Source organism: Denticeps clupeoides, chromosome 13 (assembly GCF_900700375.1).
Source record: "Denticeps clupeoides chromosome 13, fDenClu1.1, whole genome shotgun sequence".
Classification (NCBI taxonomy): Eukaryota; Metazoa; Chordata; class Actinopteri; order Clupeiformes; family Denticipitidae; genus Denticeps; species Denticeps clupeoides.
Genome location: NC_041719.1, coordinates 2088280 through 2116138, shown reverse-complemented (window position 1 = coordinate 2116138; position 27859 = coordinate 2088280). Strand labels below are relative to the sequence as shown.

Here is a 27859-nt window from a genome sequence, read left to right as displayed (position 1 = left end):
GGAAACATCAACCAACCGCAGCGTTGAACAGATGAAGTTCATGAATGTCTGAAGTTGGCAGAAGATCTGCCGTGTATGTGTGTGTTTGTGTTATTTCTGAGCTCTTTTGAGTGTGACATTTCCATCTCAGGGCAGTTTTTTTATATTCCGTTCCTGAAACTGACTGATTCTGCCAAATTCAAGCTGTGGCCCCAGAAATCTTTTAACGGAGCAGAGGAGATCGGGTAGTTCTGGTAGTTCTCTCCTCAGGGTGAGTTAAACTTTCACATCAGAAAGCGGTGAAGGAACCAGCGACCCGTTGCGAGATCAGCAGCCGCTGCAAAGAGCCGAGACTTCCACAGATCTGTTTCATGCCCACTTTTCCAGCCCTCTTCCTTGTTGGCTTATTTGACTGAGGGCCGGGCGAAACCCAGGAACCTGTCGGACAGGTTGGATCAGAAGAGTCGTAATCTCACCCGAGCGGCACGGGTAAACAGACGTTCCGTTTACCGCACGTCTCTGTGTCCGGGGAGAACGGGGAGCAATCCTTCCATCTTTCCGTGGTGAAGGAGTCCGTTCATAGGACACGTTTTTGTGTTGCTGTATGTGTTTGTGCCGTATGTGTGTGTGTGGGTGGGAAGGAGAACTCATGGTGAGTGGCTCTTCTTTGCCACCTGCTGGTTCTGCGAGAAGAACAGTAGCAGCCAGCCATTAACTCGGCTCAATAGCTGAGATCTGAGAAAAGTTCCTCCTGTCGAACATCTTGTCCAGCATTTCATACTTCCTGCCAAGCAGAGCAGAACAATAAAATATGGGGCAGCGTCATCGATTCGTGATTCATAGGCCGCCTTAAACATCCTGAACGCGACAGTGAGGAACCGTGAAACTGCACACACCCGTTCAGAAGGTGCTGAAACCAGCAGGTAACCAGTACATGATTTCGACATGTTGTGAAGGTAAAAGGACCCTCATCTGCACCCACTGGACATTTTCTCTGTGGGAGGCTCGGTCATGGGGCGGTGAATTATTTCCTGAAGTGGGTTGCATAAGCAGCTCCCGTTCTGTAACCAACACATGCCCACAGTTCATTGTTCCACCAGGAGGTCGGCGTGGATGAAACCCTGGTTATTCATCGTCATAGAAACCTCCACAGGGCCAACCAAGACAGTGTGTTCTTGTGAAGCTGTGGTGTTTGCTGCTCACCAGGACACCACACGTCACCCAGTGCGCCACCAAGTGGAAGGAAGTTGACTCTCCTGGTTCTAGATCTGGGCTGTTCTGAGTCTGTACAGGTTCTAACAGGATGTGAGTCATACACACACACACACACACACACACACACACTCCTGCATGTCTTTCTGTGGATCTCACTCTGGTTATGAAATGGTCTATTAAATTCTCTTCTTCCGGAAAGCTACAGATTAATAAGCTGACTGGCCACTTTATTAGAGACACCTTCAAAGATGTGTAGAGCTTCTGAGACTGTAGTTCAAACGTAGCTCAGCTCCATCCGCTGTATTCTCAGATTAATACAGCGCTGCGGCAATAACGTATGTAAGAAACAAGTTTATTTTAATATAATATCAATACACAATTCTATTTACAAAGTTTAAAAATGTGGCTTCGGCCAAACAGCAGGTCTTTTCATCATCTTATTCATGGTTCCTTATCTTTTCTTTTCAAAGAAGTCAAATTCATGATGATGGGTTTTCAGCAGCAACAAATTCTTGCACTCGAGAGGAATCACACACACACACACACACACAATTTGGCTGGTACAATGTAGGTTACAGATTTCTCTGCTAGCAAACGACTTGAATGTGCAAATCCTCTATTACAGAGACACAAAGCACGGAGCACAAAAAAAAAACTGTCCGACAAAAATATTCAAGTAACACAGGATTTGTTAAGTTAGAAAAAAAAAAAAGTCTGGAACAAAAGGGGTAATAACAAAAATCTCACCATTTTAAACACAATATGAATAACAAATCAGGCAAAATTATATACAACCAAAAACGCTGAATATTACAGATATTACAGATTCTCAGCCCTTTCATTCCACGTTCAAATCCACTTTTTGGCAACAACTGGCAGCTTCTGATCAGCAACCGCCGCTGCATTTCTAATCAGCTGATTATATTTAATGATTGTACACTTGAGTCCCTCCCCCTGCCTCCTGCCCTCTGATTTGCTCGTTGCGTGGTGGTGGTGGTGGCGGCGGCGTGGGTGTAGTGAGGGGCGGAGTAACTGGGTGGGGTTTAGTATGTGTGGATATATATCGATTAATATCCATGAGTTGATGCCCTAACTCTCCGTCTGCTGGTGGGAGTCAGATTCTCGCCGGACCCAGACCACATCGGCGATGGTGGGCGGAGCCGACTCCTCCACACTGGGCACTGACAGGGCACACTGCTTGCCCAAGTGGGACAGTTTAACAGGGGGTCGGGGGCTTGGGGCATCTTGTGGGGTTTCTGGATGTTGCTCTTCCTCCAGCGGAGCTTCTTCTTCGTTCGGGGCCTCGCTCTCCAGGGACAGGGCAGCGACAGGGCCCTGGAGGGCGGGGTCATCTTCCTCATCGCTCAGGATGTCTGTCTCTTTGACGGATCCATCTGGATCGTCGTACTGGTCCAGATCAAACTGCTCTTCCACCCAGCGATCTGTGTCCCCGCTGTCGGTGGAGAGGGTGGCCCTCTGCTGCAGGGCCTCGTGGGAGTCGGGGGACGGGGGGTCATGGTCGCCACTGGATTCTCCGTCGAACACAATGTCCGTGTCGATGGTGAAGCGGTTCCGCACCAACTTCCTCCTGCCGAGCGTGCGTGTGGGGGCAGACACTAAAGAAGGAGAGTGCAGAAGAACGGTCATGTCAGGACCTTCAGCAGGTATTTACAGAATGGACCAGGTCTGTGGACGCCCCCACCTGCTCTGTTCATGGTGGGCCGGGCACCTTTCAGGGCACAGAGGCGCTTCCCGCCGAAGGGCACGTACTGCTGGCTGAGCGGGAGACTCTCTGTCTTCAGCAGCTGCCGCCGCTGCTTGTCTCTCAGGATGGACTGCACCGTCTTCAGGAAGTCCTTCTTACTTTCCACTGAGCTGAAAGGAGCAGGAGCGAGAGAATCAGCCGCACTGTCCAATCACGTGAAAGGAAAGATTCCTGATCAACAAAGATGATTAGAAATTGCCACTGATCTTGTGATTTCAAATATTTCAAATTGCTGGAGCTCATCTCACAAGGTGTTGCAGAACACCCTGTTATTCTGTAAATGGTGTTAATCTACTGTACACTTACTCTAGTACTACTGTACTCTTAATGTACAAAAGCCTACCCTAGTACTACTACTGTAGACATTCAATGCTAAAACTACTGTACTCTTACCCCACTGCTGTACTCGCACAGTACTACAACTACTGTACTCTAACTGTTTTACTTTTGTAATCTTACTATATATAAAACTACTGTGATCTCTATTGTACTACTACTACTAGTACTGTACTCATACTATCAAATTCAAATTTTAGTTGACATACACAGTCATACACGGTATGATATGCAGTGAGATGCTTTAGCGACTTCTATAGACAAAAGTATTGCAAATATTGCAAGTATACAGTGAACCAATCTATAAATAATGCAAACATAACCAAATATTACACTTTTATGTCTTTAACATAAAATGTGTGTAACAGGTAGGGTGAAGGAGGTCAGATGAGTAAAGTGAAAGAAAAAGTAAAAAATTGTGCAAGGATTCTGGGGGGGGGGGGGGGTTGAGTCCAGAAGTGATTGAAAGTGAAAGTGCTGTATTAGTGTATTAGTGTTCTGTCCTATGAAGTGTTGTGGTTGTTGAGAGCTCGAATAGCCACTATACTATAGCCACTATACTATACTAAAACTACTGTACTCTTACTCTATTACTGTACTCATGACACGAAAAGTACTGTACTCTTACTGTAGTACCACTGTACTCTTACTGTTTTAAAACTACTGTACTCTTACTGTGATTATTACTGTACTTCTACTGTACTCTTGCTGTACTATTACTGAACTACAACTACTGGAGTGGGCAGGGGTGCTGGCTCTTTTTAGAGTCATTGCTTCTCACCTGCAGCAGAGGTGGAATGTTCTCTCAGGTCTTCCTTCAGATTCGGACTTGACGTGGACCATCTCACACATGGAGGTTCCCTCCCCATCTGTCACGGAGAACAACATGGTGATCACTACACACTCCATGTAACTGTTGTTACCTGAATCCGTTATAGAATTGAGGGACTGGTGGTACCCGCTGTGCCAAGGGCTCGGACTTGTAGGGCATCTGTTGGAATCATGTGACGAAATCGGAATGGGTCTTTGTCATCGCTGGAAACAGAACCCCGGTGTGAAGAACCCTGAGAGAGGACAGCCCGTATGAGTACTGGATCATTAAAGAGCCGTGTTAAGGGACAGAAGATGGACACTCACCAGTTTCTTCTTCTGCTTGGAACCATCCTTACAGATGAAAACCACAGCCATTTTAAACACTGAAAGAGAAACAGAAAGAAGTCAGCCTGGTCCATAGCTTTTAGCTGTGGTTCATCTGATCTTCATCATCTTAAGGGTTCATACGGTGACATCTGGATGCAGCCACATTCAGAAGCTGGGACGTACCGAATGTGACCAGTTGTGGCTCCTTTTTCCACTTCCCCAGGAAGGCTGGTGGGTTGATCCATGTCACACTTGTGTGCAGCAGCAGGTCCCCCATGGACAGGTCTGCAACCTGCAGCACAGAGAGCATTTACATGGTGGCAGGGGACCTCGTTTAAACTCCACTGTACAAGGAACGGATGAATCCAGCGCATCCACGGGGCCGTATGGAGACTCCGGCGTTATTAAAGCCTCTGGTTGGGAAGTGGGCGGAGAAACTAAAAATACAGCAGCGTGAGTCACCAGAAGAGAAAAAAGGAACGGCGGCGTACGTCTTTCTTGTCCCCGCTCTGCTCCGCGATCAGGTGGTCGAAGACGGTGCCAAACTCCTCGTGGATCTTCTGCATTTCGTTAATGTGACTGGCGACCTTGTTCATAGCCTTCATCGCCACTGAGGAGCAGAGGGGAGGGGCGATGACACCATAAAGCACAGAGAAGACAGATGTGTGTGTGTGTGTGTGTGTGTGTGTACTCACCGTCCAGGTGGTAGTGCTCCTCACTGTCGGGGTCGGTTAGACAGTACAGCTCCCTCAGGAGCAGCGGGTACTTAAGGACTCTCTGGATGGGTTTGATCAGGTAGGACTCCAGCGTGGATGAGTGCTGCTGCTTCGGGTTCCTCTCGTCCAGAAACGCCTTAAACTCTGGGTCGGTCTTAGCTGTAAGAGCATGAAGAGCATCCTGAACGTCATCTTCATCATTTACAGAAGTAGCTGATTCAGACAGGGTGGAGCTGATCAGGTGTTATTCACCTTTAACAAGGACCTTGGGGACCTTGGTGTGGCTGGCACAGAACGCGCTGTAGATCTTGAAGCGGTCAGCATAGTAGAGGAAAGATCCTCCGAGAGAGAAGAGGATCTTCTGAAGAATTTCATTAAAAAAAAAAAAAAAAAAAAAGCACTGATGATCTGCGGCAGGGTACACAGTAAGCCGAACACCCGTTCCCATTTCCGGCAAAGGTCCGACAGATACCTTAAACTCTTCCACCCTCTCCAGTTTCTCCAGGTCTGGAACCAGCCTGGTGCCGTCCTCCAGGGTCTTCAGAAATTCCACCTGAAACTCCACCATCTCCAGCAGATTTCCGAAGAGCACGTCCAGCTGAAAGAGCAGAGCCGGACGAAACGTTCCCTCTGATCGTTCTGAGGGAACGTCCAAGTCCATGCCGGGGCGCGATGGGGTTCTTACCTCATCCTGTGTGAGGAAGGTCTCCTTCTGCAGAGGGGTTAAGTATCTCCCAATCAAGCAGTTCAGGTCCTGTGAGGAGCGGATGGAGAGCAGGAAGGTAGAGATGATTTATTTCGAGAAGAGCCGCTCTGGGCACCGTGCCCTCGGGCGGTGGCACGGGCGGATACTCACTTTGACGTAGGTGCGCTCCGTCTCCACCAGCTCGCAGATGACTTTGCGGAGCTTGTCGGCGTCGGAGAGCTGGCGGGCGGCGCCGGTGGGCGGCGGCCGCGGCAGGTCGGGGGCGGGGTCCGCCGGGTTCATGTCGTGCAGGCTGCGGCAGAACGCGGCGACCTGCTCCGTGCTCTGCGGGAGGAGAGAGGAGAGGACGGAGACGAATCAGGGCGGCGAACGTCTTCCTCTGCGCGCCGCCGCGCTGCGCCGCGCCGTCTATTTTCAGACCTTCATCTCCTCCTCCCCCCCGGTTCTTCTCAGCTGGGAGGCATATTGATCTTCACTTTACACAAACTAAAACACAAACACCTGTCCAAAAAACCACGTTGCCTTGGAAACAGGTGCCATAACAGCTCTGCACGTGTGGACTCTGGGGACAGGTTCATCAGAGACCGTACCTGTAGCGTTTACTGACCATCTACGTGGTTTTGGACGTTCTGCAGAGAAAATCCATCAGGCAAGTCAGGAGACTCTTCATAGCATTTTGCAAGCTGAAATTCAGCGCTCTTCTACTGAACAGCTGAACCACGATCTGCATCTCCTCGCAGTCAGAGGGACTGTGAAAATGTTCCAACTGAACACTGCGGATGGGAAGAACATCTGTGGTTGCCCCTCGGAAAGAACCACGCTCCTTCTGGAGGCGTTACTCTGTTCTCTCCCCCGACTCCGTCGTGAGAAACACATTAGACTTGGACTGTGAGGTGAGAAGAGGAACTTCTTCTCTTCTACACCACCGCATGTTCTGCAGCCTTAGGCAGAGTTTGTGAAGTGCTCCTCACAAAGAACCAGAGATCATAGGATCAAGGTAATGGAACACGTCCTACACAGAGCTCTATAAATACACCAGCTTCCTCACGGAGCTGCTGCACATCGCCACACACACATTTATTACAGAAAAACTACACCCTCCAAACTACAAAACTACACCCGCCATGCACAACGCTACACCATCCAAACTTCCTCCAACCTGCACAACGCTACACGATCCAAACTTCATCCAACCTGCACAACGCTACACCCTCCAAACTACAAAACTACACCCGCCATGCACAACACTACACCATCCAAACTACATCCCACCTGCACAACGCTACACCCTCCAAACTACAAAACTACACCCGCCATGCACAACGCTACACCATCCAAACTTCCTCCAACCTGCACAACGCTACACCATCCAAACTACATCCAACCTGCACAACGCTACACCCTCCAAACTACAAAACTACACCCGCCATGCACAACGCTACACCATCCAAACTTCCTCCAACCTGCACAACGCTACACCATCCAAACTACAAAACTACACCCGCCATGCACAACGTTACACCCTCCAAACTACAAAACTACACCTGCCATGCACAACGCTACACCATCCAAACTTCCTCCAACCTGCACAACGCTACACGATCCAAACTACAAAACTACACCCGCCATGCACAACGCTACACCATCCAAACTACATCCCACCTGCACAACGCTACACCCTCCAAACTACAAAACTACACCTGCCATGCACAACGCTACACCATCCAAACTACAAAACTACACCTGCCATGGACAACACTACACCCTCCAAACTACAAAACTACACCCGGCATGCACAACACTACACCCTCCAAACTACAAAACTACACCCGGCATGCACAACACTACACCATCCAAACTACCTCCAACCTGCACAACGCTACACCATCCAAACTACAAAACTACACCTGCCATGGACAACACTACACCCTCCAAACTACAAAACTACACCCGGCATGCACAACACTACACCATCCAAACTACCTCCAACCTGCACAACGCTACACCATCCAAACTACAAAATTACACCCGCCATGCACAACACTACACCATCCAAACTACATCCAACCTGCACAACGCTACACCCTCCAAACTACAAAACTACACCCGGCATGCACAACACTACACCATACAAACTATATCCAACCTGCACAATGCTACACCCTCCAAACTACAAAACTACACCCACCATACACAACGCCACACCCTCCAAACAACATCCAACATGCACAACGCTACATCATCCAAACTACATCCAACCTGCACAACGCTACACCCTCCAAACTACATCCAACCTGCACAACGCTACACCCATAAAAATACAAAACCACACCCACCATACACAACGCTACACCCTCCAAACTACAAAACCACACCCACCATGCACAACGCTACACCCTCCAAACTACAAAACCACACCCAAACTACAAAAACTACACTCGCCAAACTATACCAATATAACGCAACAACACACCGACCATACCAGGAACACTGCAACAACACACCAGACTGTCACACGCAGTAATAAATCTGATCCCCATAACCAGAGAAGCTCTTCTGACTCAGAGGTCACATAAATCCTGGACAGCACAACCACATACAGAAATGATGATGAAGAAAGAGGTGGAGGAGGTACTGGAGTGGTTCTCACCAGGTGCAGAATGTCGTAGATGGATTCAGAGGAGCGTTTGCAGTGTCGACTGCGCTTCAGTGCGGACATGACTGCGTAAGAACCGGTACCGAGATGAGAAGAAGGAGGAGAGGAAGAACATAAGAGCTGACAGAGGGAGATGGATGAACCTGGAAAAATGAATCAGGAGCAACAGCCTCTGATATTTCAGTCTGAGTCTCAAAAGGAACGATGCTCCACTTCATCTCCACAAAAAAAAAAAAAGATCGTGATGAAGCGTCTCCTCCTCGCCCACCAGCACTTCCAACCAAATCTACTCCTGCTCCTTCTGATCTGCTGCAGCATGATCCTTCTTCTCTCCTCCCTCCATCCCTCTCTCCCACCCTCCCTTCTCCGTCCCTCTGGTTTACAGGCTGAACGCCGAGGAGTCAAGCGGCACCGAGAACACGGCAGAACCAGGAAACACAGCGAGAGAGTGGGGGAGAGAGAGAGAGGAGAAGATGGATTCTGCAGAGCAGGATTAGTCAGGCAGGTGCTCTGCAGTAGAATATCAATGCAGGAACTGGAGAAGGAGGGAGGGAGGAAGTGCTGATCTGCACAGAAAACTTCCCTCTGAAACACCCTTGACACCATCGTTCATCAGACACATGGGCGGGCATGAATACAAAGCAGGGCATTATGGGAATCTACAGGACAAACTGAAGATTCAGCAGGAGCTCCTCAACGTTCTCCTCCCAAACTCCAGCCTGACACCCTGCAGCATCAGACAGATTCATCCTCCAGGAGCCTCACCACAGAGAACATCTACAATTGATCAACTGATTAAATGATCAATGACGACATATCGATACGCCTAAACTGAATAGTAAGGAGTCACCATGACAGCGTGATGCTCCTCTATAAAAACAGGAAGACGACCCACGCCTCTCGGTCAATTACACATGAGCACAGAGCAGATGGTGGCATGTAACAGGAGCAGATCCAACAGAGAAAGCCTGAGAACTCATCCAGCATTCTGCAGCATAGCAGGGAGAAGATTTATAACCCTCACCTTCACACAGTCGTCCATTTCACTGAAGATCTCAGAGTCGTCCTCCAGACTGTCTCCTGATGTCTCCAGAATGAGTCCGACTCCGTCGTCCAGGATCTCCTCTGTAGAGAAAAGCATCTCACAATTCAGTGACACGAAGCAGTCCAAACTCTGGATGAAATTCTCACTGTTAAAATGAGGAGACCGTGGTTCTGGGAGAAGATGTCGGTGCACTGCTCGTCGGTCAGGTCGGAGCGCCGCGGGGGCTGGTAGCAGAACTGGCGCCGCTCCACGGTGGGCAGCGTGTTGACGGTCAGCGAGAGCAAGATCTGGGCGAAGGCCGCCTTCATGTCGGAGAAGGTCAGGTTGCTGGAGGGTTTCCCGTTCAGCTGCAGGATCTCGTCTCCAGCGTTTAGGCCTGCAGCCGTGAGCAGAAAAACCAGATTCACCCCCACAGACTCTGGACCAATTCATCTCTAATCGGATCTTTTTAAACATTTAATGAGTAGTGAGATATGGTGGCGTCAGCATCTGCCAACTTCTGTATAAGTAAAGGTCACATAAAGTGAAACGCTTCGCCTCGAGAACCTGATGAGAGTTTAAGGAACAGACGATTCATTAGTCTCTTCCACCTGATTTAAAAAATCTCATCATGAATCAGAATCTCCATTCTCACCCAATTAGAGCAAAACAAGACGCCTACGGAATGCCGGCAAATCACATTATCTTAATTAATAACATAAGATTACATTTCATAATAACATAAAATCATATATATCATCACACTACCACATTATCATATTAATCTACAATCACTATACCTCATCAATAAATCATCACATTATAGACTTTTGGTGAATAGTGCCATACTGTCCCGTTCTCGTCCCCCCGCCTCCTGACCACCACCACCTGCAACTGCTCATCACCCAGCAGAAAAACACCTTCTACTGTCACGCTGTACATTTACATTACAGGCCGAAAGTTTGGACACACCTTCTCATTCAACGTGTTTTCTTTATCTTCATGACCATTTATGTTGGTAGATTCTCACTGAAGGCATCAGAACTATGAATGAACACATGTGGAGTTATGTACTTAACAACAAAAGGTGAAATAAGTGAAAACATGTTTTATATTCTAGTTTCTTTGCTCTGATTCCTGCTTTGCACACTCTTGGCATTCTCTCGATGAGCTTCAAGAGGTCGTCACCTGAAATGCTTCTCCAACAGTCTTGAAGGAGTTCCCAGAGGTGTTTAGCACTTGTTGGTCCAGCTCACCCCAAACCATCTGGATTGGGTTCAGGTCCGATGACCGTGGAGGCCAGGTCTCCTCTTTTTGTTAAGTACATAACTCCACATGTGTTCATTCATAGTTTTGATGCCTTCAGTGAGAATCTACCAATGTAAATGGTCATGAAAATAAAGAACACACGTTGGATAAGAAGGTGTGTACAAATTATTGGCCTGTACTGTACATTTCTGACATTTACCAGACTCCCTTATCCAGAGCTACATACATCCAGTAGTTACAGGGACAGTCCCCCCCGGAGACACTCAGGGTTAAGTGTCTTGCTCAGGGACATGATGGTAGTAAGTAGGGTTTGAACTGGGACTTTGTGGTCATCTGGTTCATAGGTGAGTGTCTCACCCACCAGGCAACTACTACAACATGTCAGTTGTGCTGCTGTTTCGTGTTCCCAGACATGTATGTTTTTTTCCCAATCCCCTTTTTTCAGTTTCCTGAATGTCCTAAACACTTGACTGCAGAGCTCCACGACCCCCCACACTCACACACACACACACACACACACACAGAGCACCAAAGTTCAGTGTTAGTCACCACAACGTCTTTCTAATTTCAGCCTCAAGAAAAACCCACAGGAGCAGAATGGCATTGTTACATAAGACAGAATCCAGAGAGCAGCACATACACACACATCGGGCGCACAAACACACACAATAAAGTAGGGGCGAGAGACACAGACACATTGGCTGAGAGAGAGGGAGCTCATTAAAGGAGGGAAACAAACCTTTGGCAAACGCCAGGCCTCCAGCCCGAACATCAGTGATGAAGAGCTGCTGCATCCCGTCCTCCTCCACAACTGAGATGGAGAAACCTGCAGGATGGAGATGAATGGAAAAGGAAGAGAGGCGGTGAAGTGAAGGAGGAAGAGCACGATGGGAGGACAGATCAGAGAAGAGAACAAAAGACCAACATAAATACATGTCATCAATCAGTCATAATATATATGTACATATTTTCAGCAGTTATAGTTTTAAATGTTTTATTTTACCCTGGAGAAAAACTTACCGTATCCAATCATGCAGGACTCGCTGCGCTCAAACTGGACAATCTTGCGGATTTTGGAACAGACCTCAATCTCCTTGTAGAGCTGTGGATGAACACAATCATTCAGAGTTGCTTTTGGCTGTGTGGAACACCATAGATGGTCCATAAGAAGGTGTTTACTGGTATGGATTACAAGAGCTCAACATATGGAGATGACTATGTAGGCGTTTGAAGAAGGGTGGATATGAGTAGAAATGTTTATTGAATTTTGTAGAAGTGCAGAGATGAGTGGAGTTTTTAGACTTTTGTAGAATTGCGGGTATGAGTGAAGGTGTTTGTAGAGCTTTGTACATGAATGGAGATGTTTGTAGACATTTGTAGAATTGCGGATTTGAGTGAAGATGTTTGTAGATGTTTGTACATGAGTGGAGAGTGTGGAGATGAGTGGAGATGTTTGTAGATGTTTGTACATGAGTGGAGAGAGCGGAGATGAGTGGAGATGTTTGTAGGCATTTGTAGAAGTGTGGAAATTAGTGGAGATGTTTTTAGACATTTGTAGAATTGCGGGTATGAGTGAAGATGTTTGAAGATGTCTGAACATGAGTGGAAAATGTGGAGATGAGTGGAGATGCTTGTAGACATCTGTAAATGAGTGGCAAGTGTGGAGATGAGTGGAGATGGTTGTAAACATTTGTAGAAGTGTGGAGATGAGTGGAGATGTATGAATCTTAACAAACAGAAATTTAAATCTGTTGAATTTAATCCAGTTGTGTGACGTTCGTCACTCACCAAGTCGTACACGTCCTCCTCAGGCTTGGGGATGTAGAACTGAACAAAGCCGTCAATCAGGAACTTCAGCCGTAGGTAATGCTTGGTGGCATCCAGCTTGTGAGACTTTATTAGTGAGAAAGGCCAGAGGAGGGGGATTTATTAATAGTCTTCCATCAAATTACTTCTAATAGTTTCTGTCAGATCCAGAACTGAACAGGATTTATTCCAGTAGTGTATTCTACAGAAGATGAGCCGGTGAGCATGAAAATGATCAGGATGAATTGCTCCTGGTGATAGGTATTACCTTGCAGATGGTTTCGAGAGCATCGAGTGCGGATTCGCCAGGCTGGATGATGGCTAACACCGGCTGGTCGTTTGGCAGGCAGACCCAGGAAGGCATGAGGTGGTTGGAGGCCCAGATGTCGTGGTCGGTACTATGCCTGGAAAGGCTCTTCACTGGCGGCTCTCCATCCTTCTGCACAGCAAGAACAAATGGAGCCTCAGATCAATGCAAAATGGCAGAAAAGCTTCCCTCCTGACTACAGCTGAGCAAAGAACGACAACCTAAATGTGTAACATAAAATACCAGCTACAGCTCTTCAAATCTTCATGTTCCATTAGAAAGTGTCTGGAGACACAACCTCTGAGGTAAAGAGGAACACATACATTTCAATGCTCCTGCAGAAGCACAATGAATAAATCCCCTGTGGGGCAGGTCAAGTGAAATTTTGACATTTTTCCCAGAGTTTCAGGAAATATGTTGTTTATTCTTTTTATCTCCAAATCTGAAGCTGCCTGTTGTGAAGGAGCTGCACTGGCATCAGTCTTAAACATCTCACTTACACATACTGTACATTACATTTACATCTAGACCATTCCACCGTGGAGCAACAAGGATTTCTTCAGGGAACCAGACCAAAGGCAGTGCACAGCTACAACATCTGACCAGAACCTGCAACCAGTAGTTGCAGCAAGGTCTGACCAGTACCTGCAGCAGGTACCTGTGGACGCTGTTGGGATTGTGAGGGTTTGAAGAGATTTAGGTGTTGCTGCTCTATGGATGAAACGATCAACGCAGACTTTGCGTTGTGAGCAGTGATGCTGTGATTACCATGGTGTCACTGACAGCGCTTGTGAAGACTCCGTCCAGGGGCTTCTTCGCTGCCTCGTCTCCATCTGCAAATACCTGCCAGCGAGAACAGGGGCGACCAGGGTCAGAGTGAAAGAGCAGGCAACCCATAATGCATGTGTTTACAGGACCTTCTTTTTATTTTAGTGCCTCAAATAATCAGGTGAGTTTGTCTGAAAGGCCACGAGAGCCTCCTGCATCCATCAGCAGCTGACCTGGTTGATGCTGGGACGGCTCTTGCTCTTCTTCTTGGAGCTGGTGTCCAGCCCCCAGAGGGAGGAGAAGCGGCTCTTGCGTTTGCTGGACGAGCGGGACATGGCGTGGGTGCGCCGCCTCACGCCACTCTCGGTCCGAGCCGCCACCTGCGGGGCGAAACAGCGGCCCGTGAAAGGTCACAGAGGAACACCTACACACCCACGTACCTGAACATACTTAACGACACGGTAAATTACACAGGACCGTCAGCCACTGGAACGGGTACGCTCACATCTCGATGGCAATTAACATGAAGGTAACTTTTTACCCCTCCCCTGTGGTCCCCAAAAGAGGACAAGTGAACTGGGAAAATACTTAGTATCTGGTTGGGATCATACATGGAGTGATAAACGTACTAGTGCATGGAAAGAAGACACCGAGAAGATCCCCAGGCGTCCCATGGCCAGTTTGGTGGGCCGCGAGGCGAAGGCCAGCAGGCGTTTGGGGTTGGGCAGCTCTCCACCCTGCAGACTGGCAAGGTAACAGCGGAACCGGAACAGGTCCATGTGGAACTGTTCCAGGTTCTGCTCCCAAAGGAAGATCTGGATGGAGAAAAGAGAAAATGGCATGTTGAGCGTCTGGAAGTTTCAGGGTAGTGGGGCGACCCCCTCCTCAACCCCGACCTCGCCCCACTTTCCGAGGGCCAGACTGTCCTTCCAAGTGACGGACAGAGGACAGGAGAACAATGCTGCGCATTCCACTGGCAGGCAGGACAAGGAACCGAGGGCCCACTTCATTCAGAGCGGAACAATGCGGAACCTGATGCTGGCCAACACGCCAGGAGAAGCTGCTGCAGCGCCATGGCGACGGCACCAGATCAGAAAATCCGTCTGATTGGATAGACAGGGCCACGCCCACAACCATTTACTGTAACATGAGAAGCTTCCCCAGCTACTGGTCTTTGTGTGGGTTTCTGTTTGTGTAAATATGTGTGTCTGTGTAAATGTGTGTGTTTGTCTGTGCAAAAATGTCTATGTGTGCGCGCGTATTTGTGTAAATGTGTGTTTGCGTGTCTGTCTGGGTAAACGTGTGAGTTTGTGTAAATGTGTGTGCTCTGTATGTATGTGTAAATGTGTGTGTTTGTGTGTGTTTGTCTAAATGTGTGTTCTGTCTGTGTAAATGTGTGTGTTTGTGTGTGTCTGTGTAAATGTGTATGTGTGTTTGTCTAAATGTGTGAGTCTGTCTTTATGTGTGTGTGTTCATTGCTGGACTAATCAGGGTAAACTGTCAGAATCACTGTTACCATGGGAACAAAGACGTGTCCCACCTGGTCTAAGATGGTCTTCCTCTTCTTGGTGTCGGTGACGGCAGACAGTTGCATGTCGCCCATCTTCTTCATCTTCTCGTCCATGTCGATCTTCTGCTCCAGCTTCTTGATCTCGGCCCGCAGCAGGCGCACCGTGTCGTCGCGGTGATGCTGACGGGCCATGGCAGCGGCGCAGGCCGAGTGCACGGCGGTGATCCAGTTCTCCAGCTCCGTCTGGCTGCACGTCTGCAGAGAGGTCAGAGGTCAGCGCTGTTTTCAACGGTTAATGAGCCGCGTGATGGACCTCCACCCACCTGGAACAGAAACGAGTCGCCCAAAGAGTTGCTGAGGCAGAAGACAAAGTCCTTCTTGGGGTGTTCAGGAACGGCCTGAACGATGCTGTTCTCCGCCCACACCGCGTGCTTGGGGACGCTGTTCTGATCGATCCCCGAGCGACCGTCAGTTTCGTAGAAGAACAACGTGCAACCTGGGAAACGAGACGGGGAGAGAACGTGAGCACGTTTCAACCCAGCGGGGGAACGTTCCTCTTGGTTCTCAGAGGAACGGAGCCTTTTAATCAAGGAACTCTGCCCCCCAGTGGCCATTAGTAAGTAGTGCACATCCGCCGCTGTCAGTAACGGGAGGTTCTATTGAACCATTGAGGAACCCCACCTTTCAGGGAGACCCAGTAGCTCTTCCATTTACGGCGAGTCGCCAACTCAACCTTCTTGTTCTTTTTGTGCACCAGGAAGTTCTTGACAGCAAGACGTCCAGCTTTGCGCACAGTTCCCTGTGCAACCGTGAGCAGAGGGTCGCTTTGGTAGGCGGAGCTCACGGTACAGCTGCTCTGCTCGTCACTGAGGGCGGAGCTTGCCTCCTCGGGGCCGTCAGCCTGGCAACGGTTCATCTCCAGCTGCTGCCTGAAGTTCTCGTAGATGCCTTGCACCACGCCTTCGCCAACCCTGCTGCCCCCTCCGCCCCCGCCGCTGCTGGAGCTGGCCGTGTCGCTGCTGGCGACGCCGCCTCCGCCCACCGGGGAGTAGAGGGAGAAGGTGGCCGACATGGTCTTGTAGCAGCGCGACTGGTGCTGCTGCTCCATATCGGCCATTAGCCCATCGATGCCGCTGTCCTCGTACTCGCTGCATTCACCAGCGGTGACATCCTGCAAAACAGCGCACACTTCATCACTCCGTCCAATCAAATCCACCACAAACGCCAGGAGAGTCCAGGTCAGGGATGGAGACTGTTAAAGAGGGTCTTCTCCCTTCTCAGAGCACCCACAGCATCTTTCAAATTCTCTCTCAGACTGGAACGTGTGGGAGGAGTTCCATAATCACAAGACAACACAGACAAACACATACACACGTCTCCACACACTTACACACACATACACACGTCTCCACACACTTACACACACATACACACGTCTCCACACACCTACACACTTATATATACACACATACACACGTCTCCACACACTTACACACACATACACACGTCTCCACACACTTACACACTTATATATACACATACACACGTCTCCACACACTTACACACTTATATATACACACATACACACGTCTCCACACACTTACACACTTATATACACACACATACACACGTCTCCACACACTTACACACTTATATATACACACATACACACGTCTCCACAAACTTACACACACATACACACGTCTCCACACACTTACACACACATACACACGTCTCCACACACTTACACACTTATATATACACACATACACACGTCTCCACAAACTTACACACTTATTTATACACACATACACACGTCTCCACAAACTTACACACACATACACACGTCTCCACACACTTACACACTTATATATACACACATACACACGTCTCCACACACTTACACACTTATATATACACACATACACACGTCTCCACACACTTACACACTTATATATACACACATACACACGTCTCCACACACTTACACACACATACACACGTCTCCACACACTTACACACTTATATATACACACATACACACGTCTCCACACACTTACACACTTATATATACACACATACACACGTCTCCACACACTTACACACTTATATATACACACATACACACGTCTCCACACACTTACACACTTATATATACACACATACACACGTCTCCACAAACTTACACACTTATATATACACACATACACACGTCTCCACAAACTTACACACAGACACGTGTGTCCACAAACTTACACACACATACACACGTCTCCACATACTTATATATAGACACACATACACACGTCTCCACAAACTTACACACACTTATATATATACACACGATGTATATATATATATATATACATCGTTATATATGCACAAGTCTCCACAAATTTACACACACATGCACACACATACATGTCTCCACAAACTTACAGACACATACCGACATCTGCACAAACTTCTAAACACAAAGAAACATGCACACACTCATACACATGTCTCCACAAACGTACACACATCTCCACACTCTGAAGACGTTCCCCTCAGCTCCCTTCATTACCATTACAAAAGAACAGTGTGCGTCTCAGACAGAGGACAACTTCAGGTGTGTTAAAAACACACTGCACTGTAATCGGGGTGATCCTAAAGCAACACACACACAGAATTCCGATTGTGCATCCATATTCATGCACGCACCGAATGAATACGTGATGAGGAGGAGCTGCACGACTGCACTGTTCGAGTTTTGATTTATGCAGGAACTGATTTACATAATGAGGTTTGGTGTGGGTTTTGGTTATATGGGGACTTTATCCAGAGGACCCCTGTGGATATGAAAGACGATGATGATGCAGAAGCACGGCTTACCTGAATGGTCTGCGCCCGTCGGCTGGCGGACATGGGCGCCTGGTGACTGTTCAGGCCCTCGGACAAGCAGTGTGAGCGGCGGCAGGGCAGGGTGTACGCGCCGAATGCAGTCCCATCGTCGTCGGCTGGAGACAGCATCTTGTCGTCTTCACCCTCGCCACTCAGCTTCCCACCTTTGTGCCACTTGCTAAAGCGCTTGTGCATCTGCCGACCCTTCGGGCTCTTTTGCTCGTAGAGGTCGTCCAGTGACTGTAGCCCCAGTGGCCCGGAGGGCGGGACATCGCTGGTGAAGTCGCGCTCGTCCGCCGTGTCCACAATCTCCTCTGTGCTTGTAAGGTGAGCCTGGCTCAGGTCAGACAGAGACAGATCCAGACTGTCCTCCTGCCACATGTCCGCAGATTTGGACCGGCGCTTCTTAAAAGTTGCCGCTGTGGACTCCCGCGGGCCGTCCCGGGTCCTCAGGATGCAGTCTGGTGGACCATTGCCTGCCGCTGCATCAGCGGGACGGCCTGTGGGGTGTGGCGTCTGTCCCTCGGCCAGGTCATGGTGAAAGGACATAGGTCGGAGGTTCATGGCTACTCGGTCCACCCAGATGGGGCTGCTGAAGTCGGGCAGGAGGCCGCTGTCGTTGAAGGGCTCCAGGCCGTGGTCAGCGAGGGACTGCGGGATGCTGGGAGTGCTGCTGGACCGCGTGCTGGTCTCCGAGTTCCTGTGCTCCATCTTGCCGGTGGACGTGCGGTGCAGCGGGTGGGAGTGCTTGCTGGAGACGCGCAGCGAGCGGGACATGTGTTTACGGGACAGGTGGCCGTGACGGTCCCGGTACAAGGCATGGTCCCCGCTGTGACTCTCCACGTTACCCATGGTTCAACGTCTGCAAACACAATGCAGATGTCTGATGAAATCTAAGATGATGACGGGAAATGACAACGCAACATGCAGCTGGGACACAAACCTGCACGGAAACGACAGGGTCACTGGCCTGTCCAGCGGCGCGGGATCCACTCAACAAGCATGGCGGCCGGAATCTGGAAGCAGACGGAGAGAATTCTTCCGTGGGATAACAGTAAAATCTGCTTTAGATATGACCACACGCCAGCAGGCACCATGTGACGGTACCGCAACGTGGCCACGCCCCCCACCCCGCGAGTTCCTGGTGACCTTTTCTAGCTCCTGAGGCAAGATTTGTACCACGGTCCAGGCTCAAAACAATATCACGGTCATTCTTTTTAATGGCTGCAGCGTCCCAAGTGCTGCACATCACACAAAAGGTAAAAGGTTCCGTTGGAAAATTCTCCACATTCCCACACACACAGAAATGATGACGGCAACTTGTTTACTTCCTGATGAGTGTGATGTGCTCCACACACACACACACACATTAATAGAGTGAACCTCACCACACATACTTCATCATTCTGGACAGATCCACCCCAGTGCCGCTGTCTTTGGAATAATCCTATTTACTGACGCCCGGTGTAACAACCCTGCTGCAGAAAGGGGGTCAGAGGCCCGTGAGCAGAGGATTGTGGGATACGAGAGGGACTGGAGGCGTGGTTACATACAAATTTCAGCTCAGTTTTGCACTGATGTTCCCACTGGGTCAAGTAAGTGTCGGAACCAGCGGTTCTCCACCCGTTCACACGACTACCTGTGAGTACCTTCAACCAACATGGAATATGACACTCTTCAACTCTCACACACACACACACACACACACACAACCCTGAGACAAAACAACCTTTCATGGACGTTTAACACACTGCTGACGACAGAATTCCATTAAGTGTCCCCAACATCACCGTTGTCGCGGTGACCCCGACAATCCTGGTGTTCTGCTGCAGGTTACAGTAACAGTCATGAGGGGGCGGGTCAGCTGAGTGCCACTGATGAATGGACGCTTTTGAAGTTGAGGACAGAGACGAGTTGTTTACAGCGTCTGACCCAGAAACGTCCTCACAACAACGTTCCTCGGCCAATGAGTGTACACACACACACACACACACACATCAACACACACAAGGCTCCACACCAACTTTTCATTTAGATGAAGCCAAATTTTTACAAAAGATTCAGCACCGCAATAAAACATTAAGGAGAACTTTTCATCTAAAGCGGAGACATGAGCAACTCACACATTTCAATACAACACACACACACACACACACACACAAACACTCTGTTGTTGTAACACTCTGGTTCTCAATGAAAGACAGGAAATCTACACGTTCTACCAGGAACAATCAGGCCACAACAGAATTCAGAATCAGACTCACATCACACACAAGTCCTGAGGAAACATCCACCTGCAGCGGTTCTCCTGCAACGTTCACTACGAAGCCACGAGAGGAATTTGGTCGCCTGTGCTGTGCAGGGCGGAGCATCTTCTGTTAATTAAAGAGTCCAAACAGGTAAATACCTCAACCTGTCAGGACAGGAGGCAGCAGCAGGAACTCCGGGGTCCGACTGCCACCTCCTCCCCTTCACAACATCTACAGGGACCAGGAATGTCAGACGCTTCAGGACAGGAAAATAAAACACTGAGAAGCACCCGCATAAATCCCAGTCATGGTTTCAGACAAGTTTCTGATTGTTTACTAATACACGTGTACTGATTTCTAGCTGGAATTGATGAAGGAATTTCGCCACTACTGTCAGGTGATCTTTACACAACCCGGGAAAGACGTTCCAAGACTTTGAAGGCATTTAAAATGTCAGAAGTCTGAACTTTAACATCCCATTTGTCTCAGGCTGTCGGTCCCTGTTAGGACAGAAAATTCCCACTCTGCTTCTGTGTGTAAGTTCCCATCAGTGGTAAATTGCGGCGCTCTGCATGTCTGCACCGTGGTAACAGAACCAGTGGTGGAACAGTGAGGTTCCCATCACAGCAGCGGAGGCATGTGTGTCGGGCCCATCTGGGAAGTCATTCAGAGTTCAGTCAGAGGATCACCAAACTGTTTCTGCCCCAGGCATGTCATGAGGGGCGTGGCTCTACTTTAACAATCTGTTCATCGCTAAGGCCTGAAAGTTCTTCTCTACGGTCTACTTTCAAAAGCAACGGTCTACTTTCTAGCACATAGAACTCCACAGGTTACAGGAAGGTCTACTTTCCAAGGTGGAAGGTCTACTTTCTAACGCGTAGAACTCCACAGTTTACAGGACGGTCTACTTTCTGGCACGTAGAACTCCACAGTTTACAGGAAGGTCTACTTTCCAATGCGTAGAACTCCACAGTTTACAGGAAGGTCTACTTTCTAACGCGTAGAACTCCACAGTTTACAGGACGGTCTACTTTCTAGCACATAGAACTCCACAGTTTACAGGAAGGTCTACTTTCTAACGTGTAGAACTCCACAGGTTACAGGACGGTCTACTTTCTGGCACGTAGAACTCCACAGTCTACAGGACGGTCTACTTTCTAGCACGTAGAACACCACAGGTTACAGGACGGTCTACTTTCTAGCACATAGAACTCCACAGTTTACAGGAAGGTCTACTTTCTAACGTGTAGAACTCCACAGGTTACAGGACGGTCTACTTTCTAGCACGTAGAACACCACAGGTTACAGGACGGTCTACTTTCTGGCATGTAGAACTCCACAGTTTACAGGAAGATCTACTTTCCAAGGTGGAAGGTCTACTTTCTAACGCGTAGAACTCCACAGTTTACAGGAAGGTCTACTTTCTAACGCGTAGAACTCAACAGTTTACAGGAAGGTCTACTTTCCAACGCGTAGAACTCCACAGTTTAAAGGAAGGTCTACTTTCTAACGCGGAAGGTCTACTTTCTAACACGGAAGGTCTACTTTGTAAAGCGTAGAACTCAACAGTTTACAGGAAGGTCTACTTTGTAAAGCGTAGAACTCCACAGTTTATAGGAAGGTCTACTTTCCAACGTGGAAGGTCTACTTTCTAAGGCGTAGAACTCCACAGTCTACAGGACGGTCTACTTTCTAGCATGTAGAACTCCACAGTTTACAGGAAGGTCTACTTTCCAATGCGTAGAACTCCACAGTTTACAGGAAGGTCTACTTTCCAACGTGGAAGGTCTACTTTCTAAGGCGTAGAACTCCACAGTCTACAGGACGGTCTACTTTCTAGCATGTAGAACTCCACAATTTACAGGAAGGTCTACTTTCCAATGTGGAAGGTCTACTTTCTAACACGGAAGGTCTACTTTGTAAAGCGTAGAACTCAACAGTTTACAGGAAGGTCTACTTTGTAAAGCGTAGAACTCCACAGTTTACAGGAAGGTCTACTTTCCAACGTGGAAGGTCTACTTTCTAACACGTAGAACTCCACAGTCTACAGGACGGTCTACTTTCTAGAACGTCATAAATGCCATCCTCTCTACTTCAACCATAACCACTGTCATGTTTTAATTTTATGTTATAACGTGAATGAAAAAAGTGTTGAAATTACCAGTAATCACGTTTCTCTGTTTATGTTCTGGTCTGTGGTGAAGGGAGTAAAAAGTCAATCTAATTGGAAGAGCAGGCAGGTTCCAGCAGCTCCACAGAGTCGGGGGCATTCAAGAGTGCCAGGGGGGTTGTGCTGTGCTGCTGTGTATCACATGTGACAATCACTTCACTTCACACTAGTAGACTAGTGGGTAGCTAACTCACCTATGAACCAGATGACCACAAAATCACAGGTTCCACCTCCACGATCCAGCACTGCATCCCTATACAAAACACTGTCAAACATCACACACCACCAGAGGCATGATGGAAGTAAGCAGGACATGACAACACCAGCAACACAACGTGCTAATCAGAAGAATCTCATCTTATCACTACACACACACACACAATCCTGCAGTTCTGTAATGCATCTGTTGCTTCTCATCTCAGGTTTCACACTTTGTTCGTGTCCTTCTCTCTTTGTTCCTATAAACACCGGAGACACTGGATCCTCTGTAGGGGGTCCAAAGACCATCACCCTCCTACTGCTGCACCCAGGGGCAACTGCAGATCCCAACACACAACTGCACAAAGCGAACCAGAAGTCGCCTTGAGCTGCTCTAATCTGGAACTCACAGAACCAACTCCAGAAGATCAAGAACAACGGCACGAAAATGAAAATCTACACAAATTAGTTAACACAGGAAGCCCACTGCAGAACCAATCAGAACCACCAAGGGGGAAATATGCCTGGAATGGGCACACAGTTATCAAGGAGAACAAAAGATCGGCAAGAAGAGAGGGAATCTGCTGAATTGTAGAGGTTTTAAACAGATTTACATACATCAGCTACTTCAACACAACTGCTAATGCTGTTGTCTCCACAGTCAGTTTAATTAGGCGCTGATTATGAAAGTGGCCCCAAAAACACAGGCAGCCATTGTGTCCATGAAGCGAGTGTGAAATGTCCTGCAGCGGTCAGAGACACTCACCAAAACAGGGTGGGGGTCTCCTGATGGGACCGTCCTCCAGCCCACCGTGAGGTCTGTAAACTCCATTTAAACTTCTGTTCATAACACCTTCCACCCCCCCCCCCCCCCCCACCGACGGCCCCCTCCCCCGATCACAGACAGGATGGGCCACCACCCCCCACTGAGATGTTCTGCAGCCCCTCAGGACACCCCGTGGATCCTCCGTGACTTTGACCACTGATTTGCAATTCATCATCTTTCTTTCACAGCTTCACAAAAGCAGCTGCTGCAGGAGATTCATCATTACAATAAAACACACACACACACACACCACGCCGCACTGCTGCACGACTACAGACGGAGAAGCCCTTGAACGTGTGTGTGTGTTACAGTGTTACTTTTATCTGCCTCCTCTGAACCCCCTGAAGCCAAAATTCATCTTCTTCAATCAGCTGATGCTGACAGAGCCGCCATCTCACACACCACCAGTTCCCAGACTGGAACAAACAAAACAAATCAACCGGGGGGGAAGTAGCCACGCCTCTTACCTGCAGTAGGTTCAGTTGGTGCGGAGAGAATCCAGAGGATCTTACACCTCATGATGTGGAGTGGTGGAACATGGAGCTGCCTCTCTCTCTCTCTCTCTCTCTCTCTCTCTTGCTCGCAGTCCATCTGAACTCTGCAGCTGAGCAAATCCAGCATGAGGAGAGGCAGGAGGGTGGAGCTGAGCTACGGTGGGCGGAGCTTCCCCCTCCTCCTTCCTCCTCTGATCTCAAGTCTTTAATTGCTCCCGCTGTGCCTTGTGGGAACATTTGCACAAAAAAGGAAACCCAACAGGTCCTCGTAAACCACGCCCACATTACACACCTTTCTGGAAGAGTCCAACCCCCACTCACACACACACACACACACACAAAGTGAGTGAATTAAAACACAGACAAGAAAATAAAACCTAACATCCCTGCAGCAGTGGTGGGTTTAGAGAGGGTGACGTGGTGACAGTGTTGGCGAAGTTGGCGGTGGTGGTGGCACTGCGTCTGCAGTGCGGTTGTCATGGTGCTGGCGATGACGTACTGGCCTCACAGAGAGGACAGGGGATGGAGGGCATTCCCTCCACCGCTGGGATCATGTGATCCACAAAGCAGCTCTGTGCTCATAGCAGCACTGACACTGGGGTCACTGAGGGGCGGGGCTTCTCAACCCAGCATTTGCCAGCTCATCATCTGATCCAGAAGGCACCACCCAGTTCCAGGTTCGAATCCCAGTTGAGTCACTACTGAACTCGGAACCTACAACACGGAACCTTTTCTGTTTCCTGTGTGTATCGCTAGAGATGGTTATCCTCAGTGAGTGCGGTTCTCAGGGTGGACGCTGCTCGTTTAATTTATCGGTTATTACAAAATAATAACACTCCTGTGCCCTTTCTTGTGGAATAATAGTAATAATCAGGAGTAAAGCGAGATGAAAGCTGAAGGCCTGAGCAGAGATCATTAGTGTTGAATGGTGATGGTTCCATGTCAGAAAACAGACTGAGAACACGTGGAGGCTTTGAAGGTTATTATTAATACTAATGACACATAGCAACCAAAAAATGGTCACCATAATGCTCATATACCGTATTATAAATATTCTCATGCCAGGAAACCCACTCATTCAGCACTTTTAGGGACCGTCATGGTTGTGGTACATTTCCAGGCTAGATCCAGTTTAGGGAATCCTCGCGCTTCCACAGAAAAAGCTGAACCGGCACTCGCTGAAAGTGGAGCAGCTCCCAGCCGCAGCATCTATAATTCAGCCAAACATCCACGTCCGGACACTCCGTCCATCCTGCGGGGGTCTGAACAAGGACCCGAGTCCTTGGGAACGATAAGTGGATGGGAGGAAAGCTCAGATGCAGTCACTGAAGGAGGTCAGGCCCTGATGTGGGGAGGTCTGGGCAGGAACGTTACGGTCAGAGAAAGGAGCGGAGAAGGTAAGCTGAGAGCAGTGGTATGAGAACCCATGTGAGGATTTGACCTCACTGAGAAAGGGAGCAGGAGCACCAAGCCCTGAGGGAAGCCAGTAGAGTGTCTGCATGGAACATATGTGTATCCTTTCCACAACATCTTGTAGGTCACATGCTGAGTCTCGAATTCCAAAACTCCTTAGGATGGTCAAATGCTGCTGAAAGGTCAAAGAAGATGAGAACTGATGATAGCTTGGCTCATTTAGAGGAACAGCAGCACAAACAAGGCAAACTCTTCTCCAGGTGTTTCAGAAGAACAGCTTTTCTTTGTGAAATCTGGTCTAAATGCATTTTATATATTTTTTTCTTATTATATATTTTTATTTATTTATACTTTATCAATCCCTTGGTGAGCAGTGGGCGGCCATGACAGGCGCCCGGGGAGCAGTGTGTGGGGACGGTGCTTTGCGGCGGATCATGAATCGAACCAGCATCTGGAGCATCTCCTTTACATCAGAGAATTAAACTTAACTCACACTGTCAAAGAAACACAGATCATCATTCATCAGAGAAAAGCCTCATGTTGTTGCATAATGTGCACTTTGTATGGGGGGAGACGGGGGTGGGGGGGGGAGTCGGTTCATCCTCCACATCAGAGACAGAAGAAGGAACTTGTTGTTCTCAGAAGATCATCTGGCAGTTCCAGTTTACTCATCGCCAGGGTCTGTATGGCCAACACACAAGCTCATAATGCAACAATGAGCAGATGACTAATAATTAAAAAGCATTCTTCCCAAATACAGGTGAGCCTTCAGAAAAGGACCAAACATTAAAAACTTGTCTCACTCGTCTTCATAATCGACTTAAACGAGAACTCCTCCAGTTCTCCTTCAGCCACACCCCCATTGCCTGCCATATTGATTAATTGTTCACTACTCAGAATAAGTGGGTCTGTGAGTGTAAAGAAGATTGTGATGATTTTCCTATTGAACCGAGTGGGAATTCCTGAACATTCTCTCCATGCTCTCAAATTCCACCTATTATGAAAATATTCCACCTATTATGAAAAAGATGGAGGAGAGAGCGTCCTTCACATGCCAGAGTCGAGCAAAACAAAACAGTGTTTCAGAGCTGAATGAGCCTTTATGTGAACGTGGGATAAAATGAATAATTCACAGTTGCCACGTTAACCGTGCATTTACAACAATCATCACAAGCCACACACTGTACCACCAGTCCGCCATCTTCATTCCAGTCCAACGTCTTCATACCAGCCCAACATCTCCATACCAGCCCAACATCTTCATACCACCTCGCCATCTCCATACAAGCCCAACATCTTCATACCAGGCCACCATCTCCATACCAGCCCAACATCTCCATACCAGCCCAACATCTTCATACCAGGCCACCGTCTCCATACCAGGCCACCATCTCCATACCGGTCCAACATCTTCATACCAGGCCACCATCTCCATACCAGTCCTATATCTTCATACCAGGCCACCATCTCCATACCAGCCCAACATCTTCTTACCACCTCGCCATCTTGATACCAGCCCAACATCTTCATACCAGCTTGCCATCTCCATACCAGCCCAACATCTTCATACCAGGCCACCATCTCCAAACCAGCCCAACATCTTCATACCAGGCCACCATCTCCAAACCAGCCCGCCATCTCCATACCAGCCCAACATCTTCATACTAGGCTGCCATCTCCATACCAGTCCAACATCTTCATACCAGCCCGCCATCTCCATATCAGCCCAACATCTTCATACCAGGCCACCAAGTCCATACCTGCCCACCATCTATATTCCAGGCTGCCATCCCCATCAGAAGTGAGAAAAAATGGAGATCTGTCTAATATGAAAAATGCTGCACTGCTGAACCACAGGGTCAGTCTGGTGCATTCATCACACACGAAGATATATCCGGTGTCCAGAGGAGTGTTACCCCATTGGCACTCTGACCTCATCGGGTCTGCATGGTCACATGGAGGCACCATCCTGACCTTCTCCTGGTAACTTCATTCATAAAGCTGCTCTGACCTTCAGCCCAACCCGAACATCAACGCAGCACAGACCTGAGGAATTCCAGGCAACATCCAGACGCCCCGGCGCAGCACGCGTTATACCAGATGAATACGAAGCATGAAACGTGGGGACTGTGAAGAGGCCGGGAGCGACGCGCAGGACGAGAGGATTCGGACGCACGCGAGGAACCGGAGAGGAACCGGAGAGGAACACGGAGAGGAGCCGCGGGAGGCGGAGGTACCTGCGAATCCGAACGTCGCTGCCGCGGGCGCGGTCGCCGTCGCCGCCTGCGGTTCCGATGGCGTTCGGGATGCGGGTCCGACCCTAGCCGCTCCGCCGCGCGACCATGTTGCCGCGATACGGTGTTGCCAGATCTCGCGAGAAAAGCGCGCGGCCGGCGCGGCGCGAATTTCGATGCGATCACGTCGCGGCG

General features: G+C 48.8%; 1 protein-coding gene across 5 annotated transcripts; it reads right to left on the bottom strand.

Moving 5' to 3' along the window:
- Positions 1–1530: 1530 nt before the first annotated feature.
- tiam1b (TIAM Rac1 associated GEF 1b) lies at positions 1531–27800 on the bottom strand. Of its 5 annotated transcripts, XM_029000050.1 has the most exons (27): positions 27668–27800; positions 19024–19096; positions 18072–18942; positions 15879–16368; positions 15521–15693; positions 15228–15452; positions 14317–14502; positions 13921–14067; positions 13688–13762; positions 12881–13051; positions 12595–12699; positions 11827–11908; positions 11546–11632; positions 9722–9934; positions 9538–9638; positions 6008–6181; positions 5837–5905; positions 5624–5749; positions 5404–5512; positions 5131–5310; positions 4927–5045; positions 4619–4727; positions 4433–4491; positions 4254–4359; positions 4077–4164; positions 2897–3069; positions 1531–2810 (listed from the first exon to the last, which is right to left on the bottom strand). In XM_029000050.1, exons 3-27 carry the CDS (start codon positions 18930–18932, stop codon positions 2284–2286), a joined length of 4755 nt encoding a protein of 1584 aa, XP_028855883.1. In that variant the 5' UTR covers positions 18933–18942; positions 19024–19096; positions 27668–27800; the 3' UTR covers positions 1531–2283. The 5 variants fall into 5 exon arrangements, with proteins under 5 accessions (XP_028855883.1, XP_028855880.1, XP_028855881.1 ...); XM_029000047.1 differs by having other exon boundaries at positions 5624–5905; XM_029000048.1 differs by lacking the exon at positions 27668–27800 and adding an exon at positions 23991–24109 and having other exon boundaries at positions 5624–5905.
- Between the last annotated feature and the right edge of the window lie 59 nt (positions 27801–27859).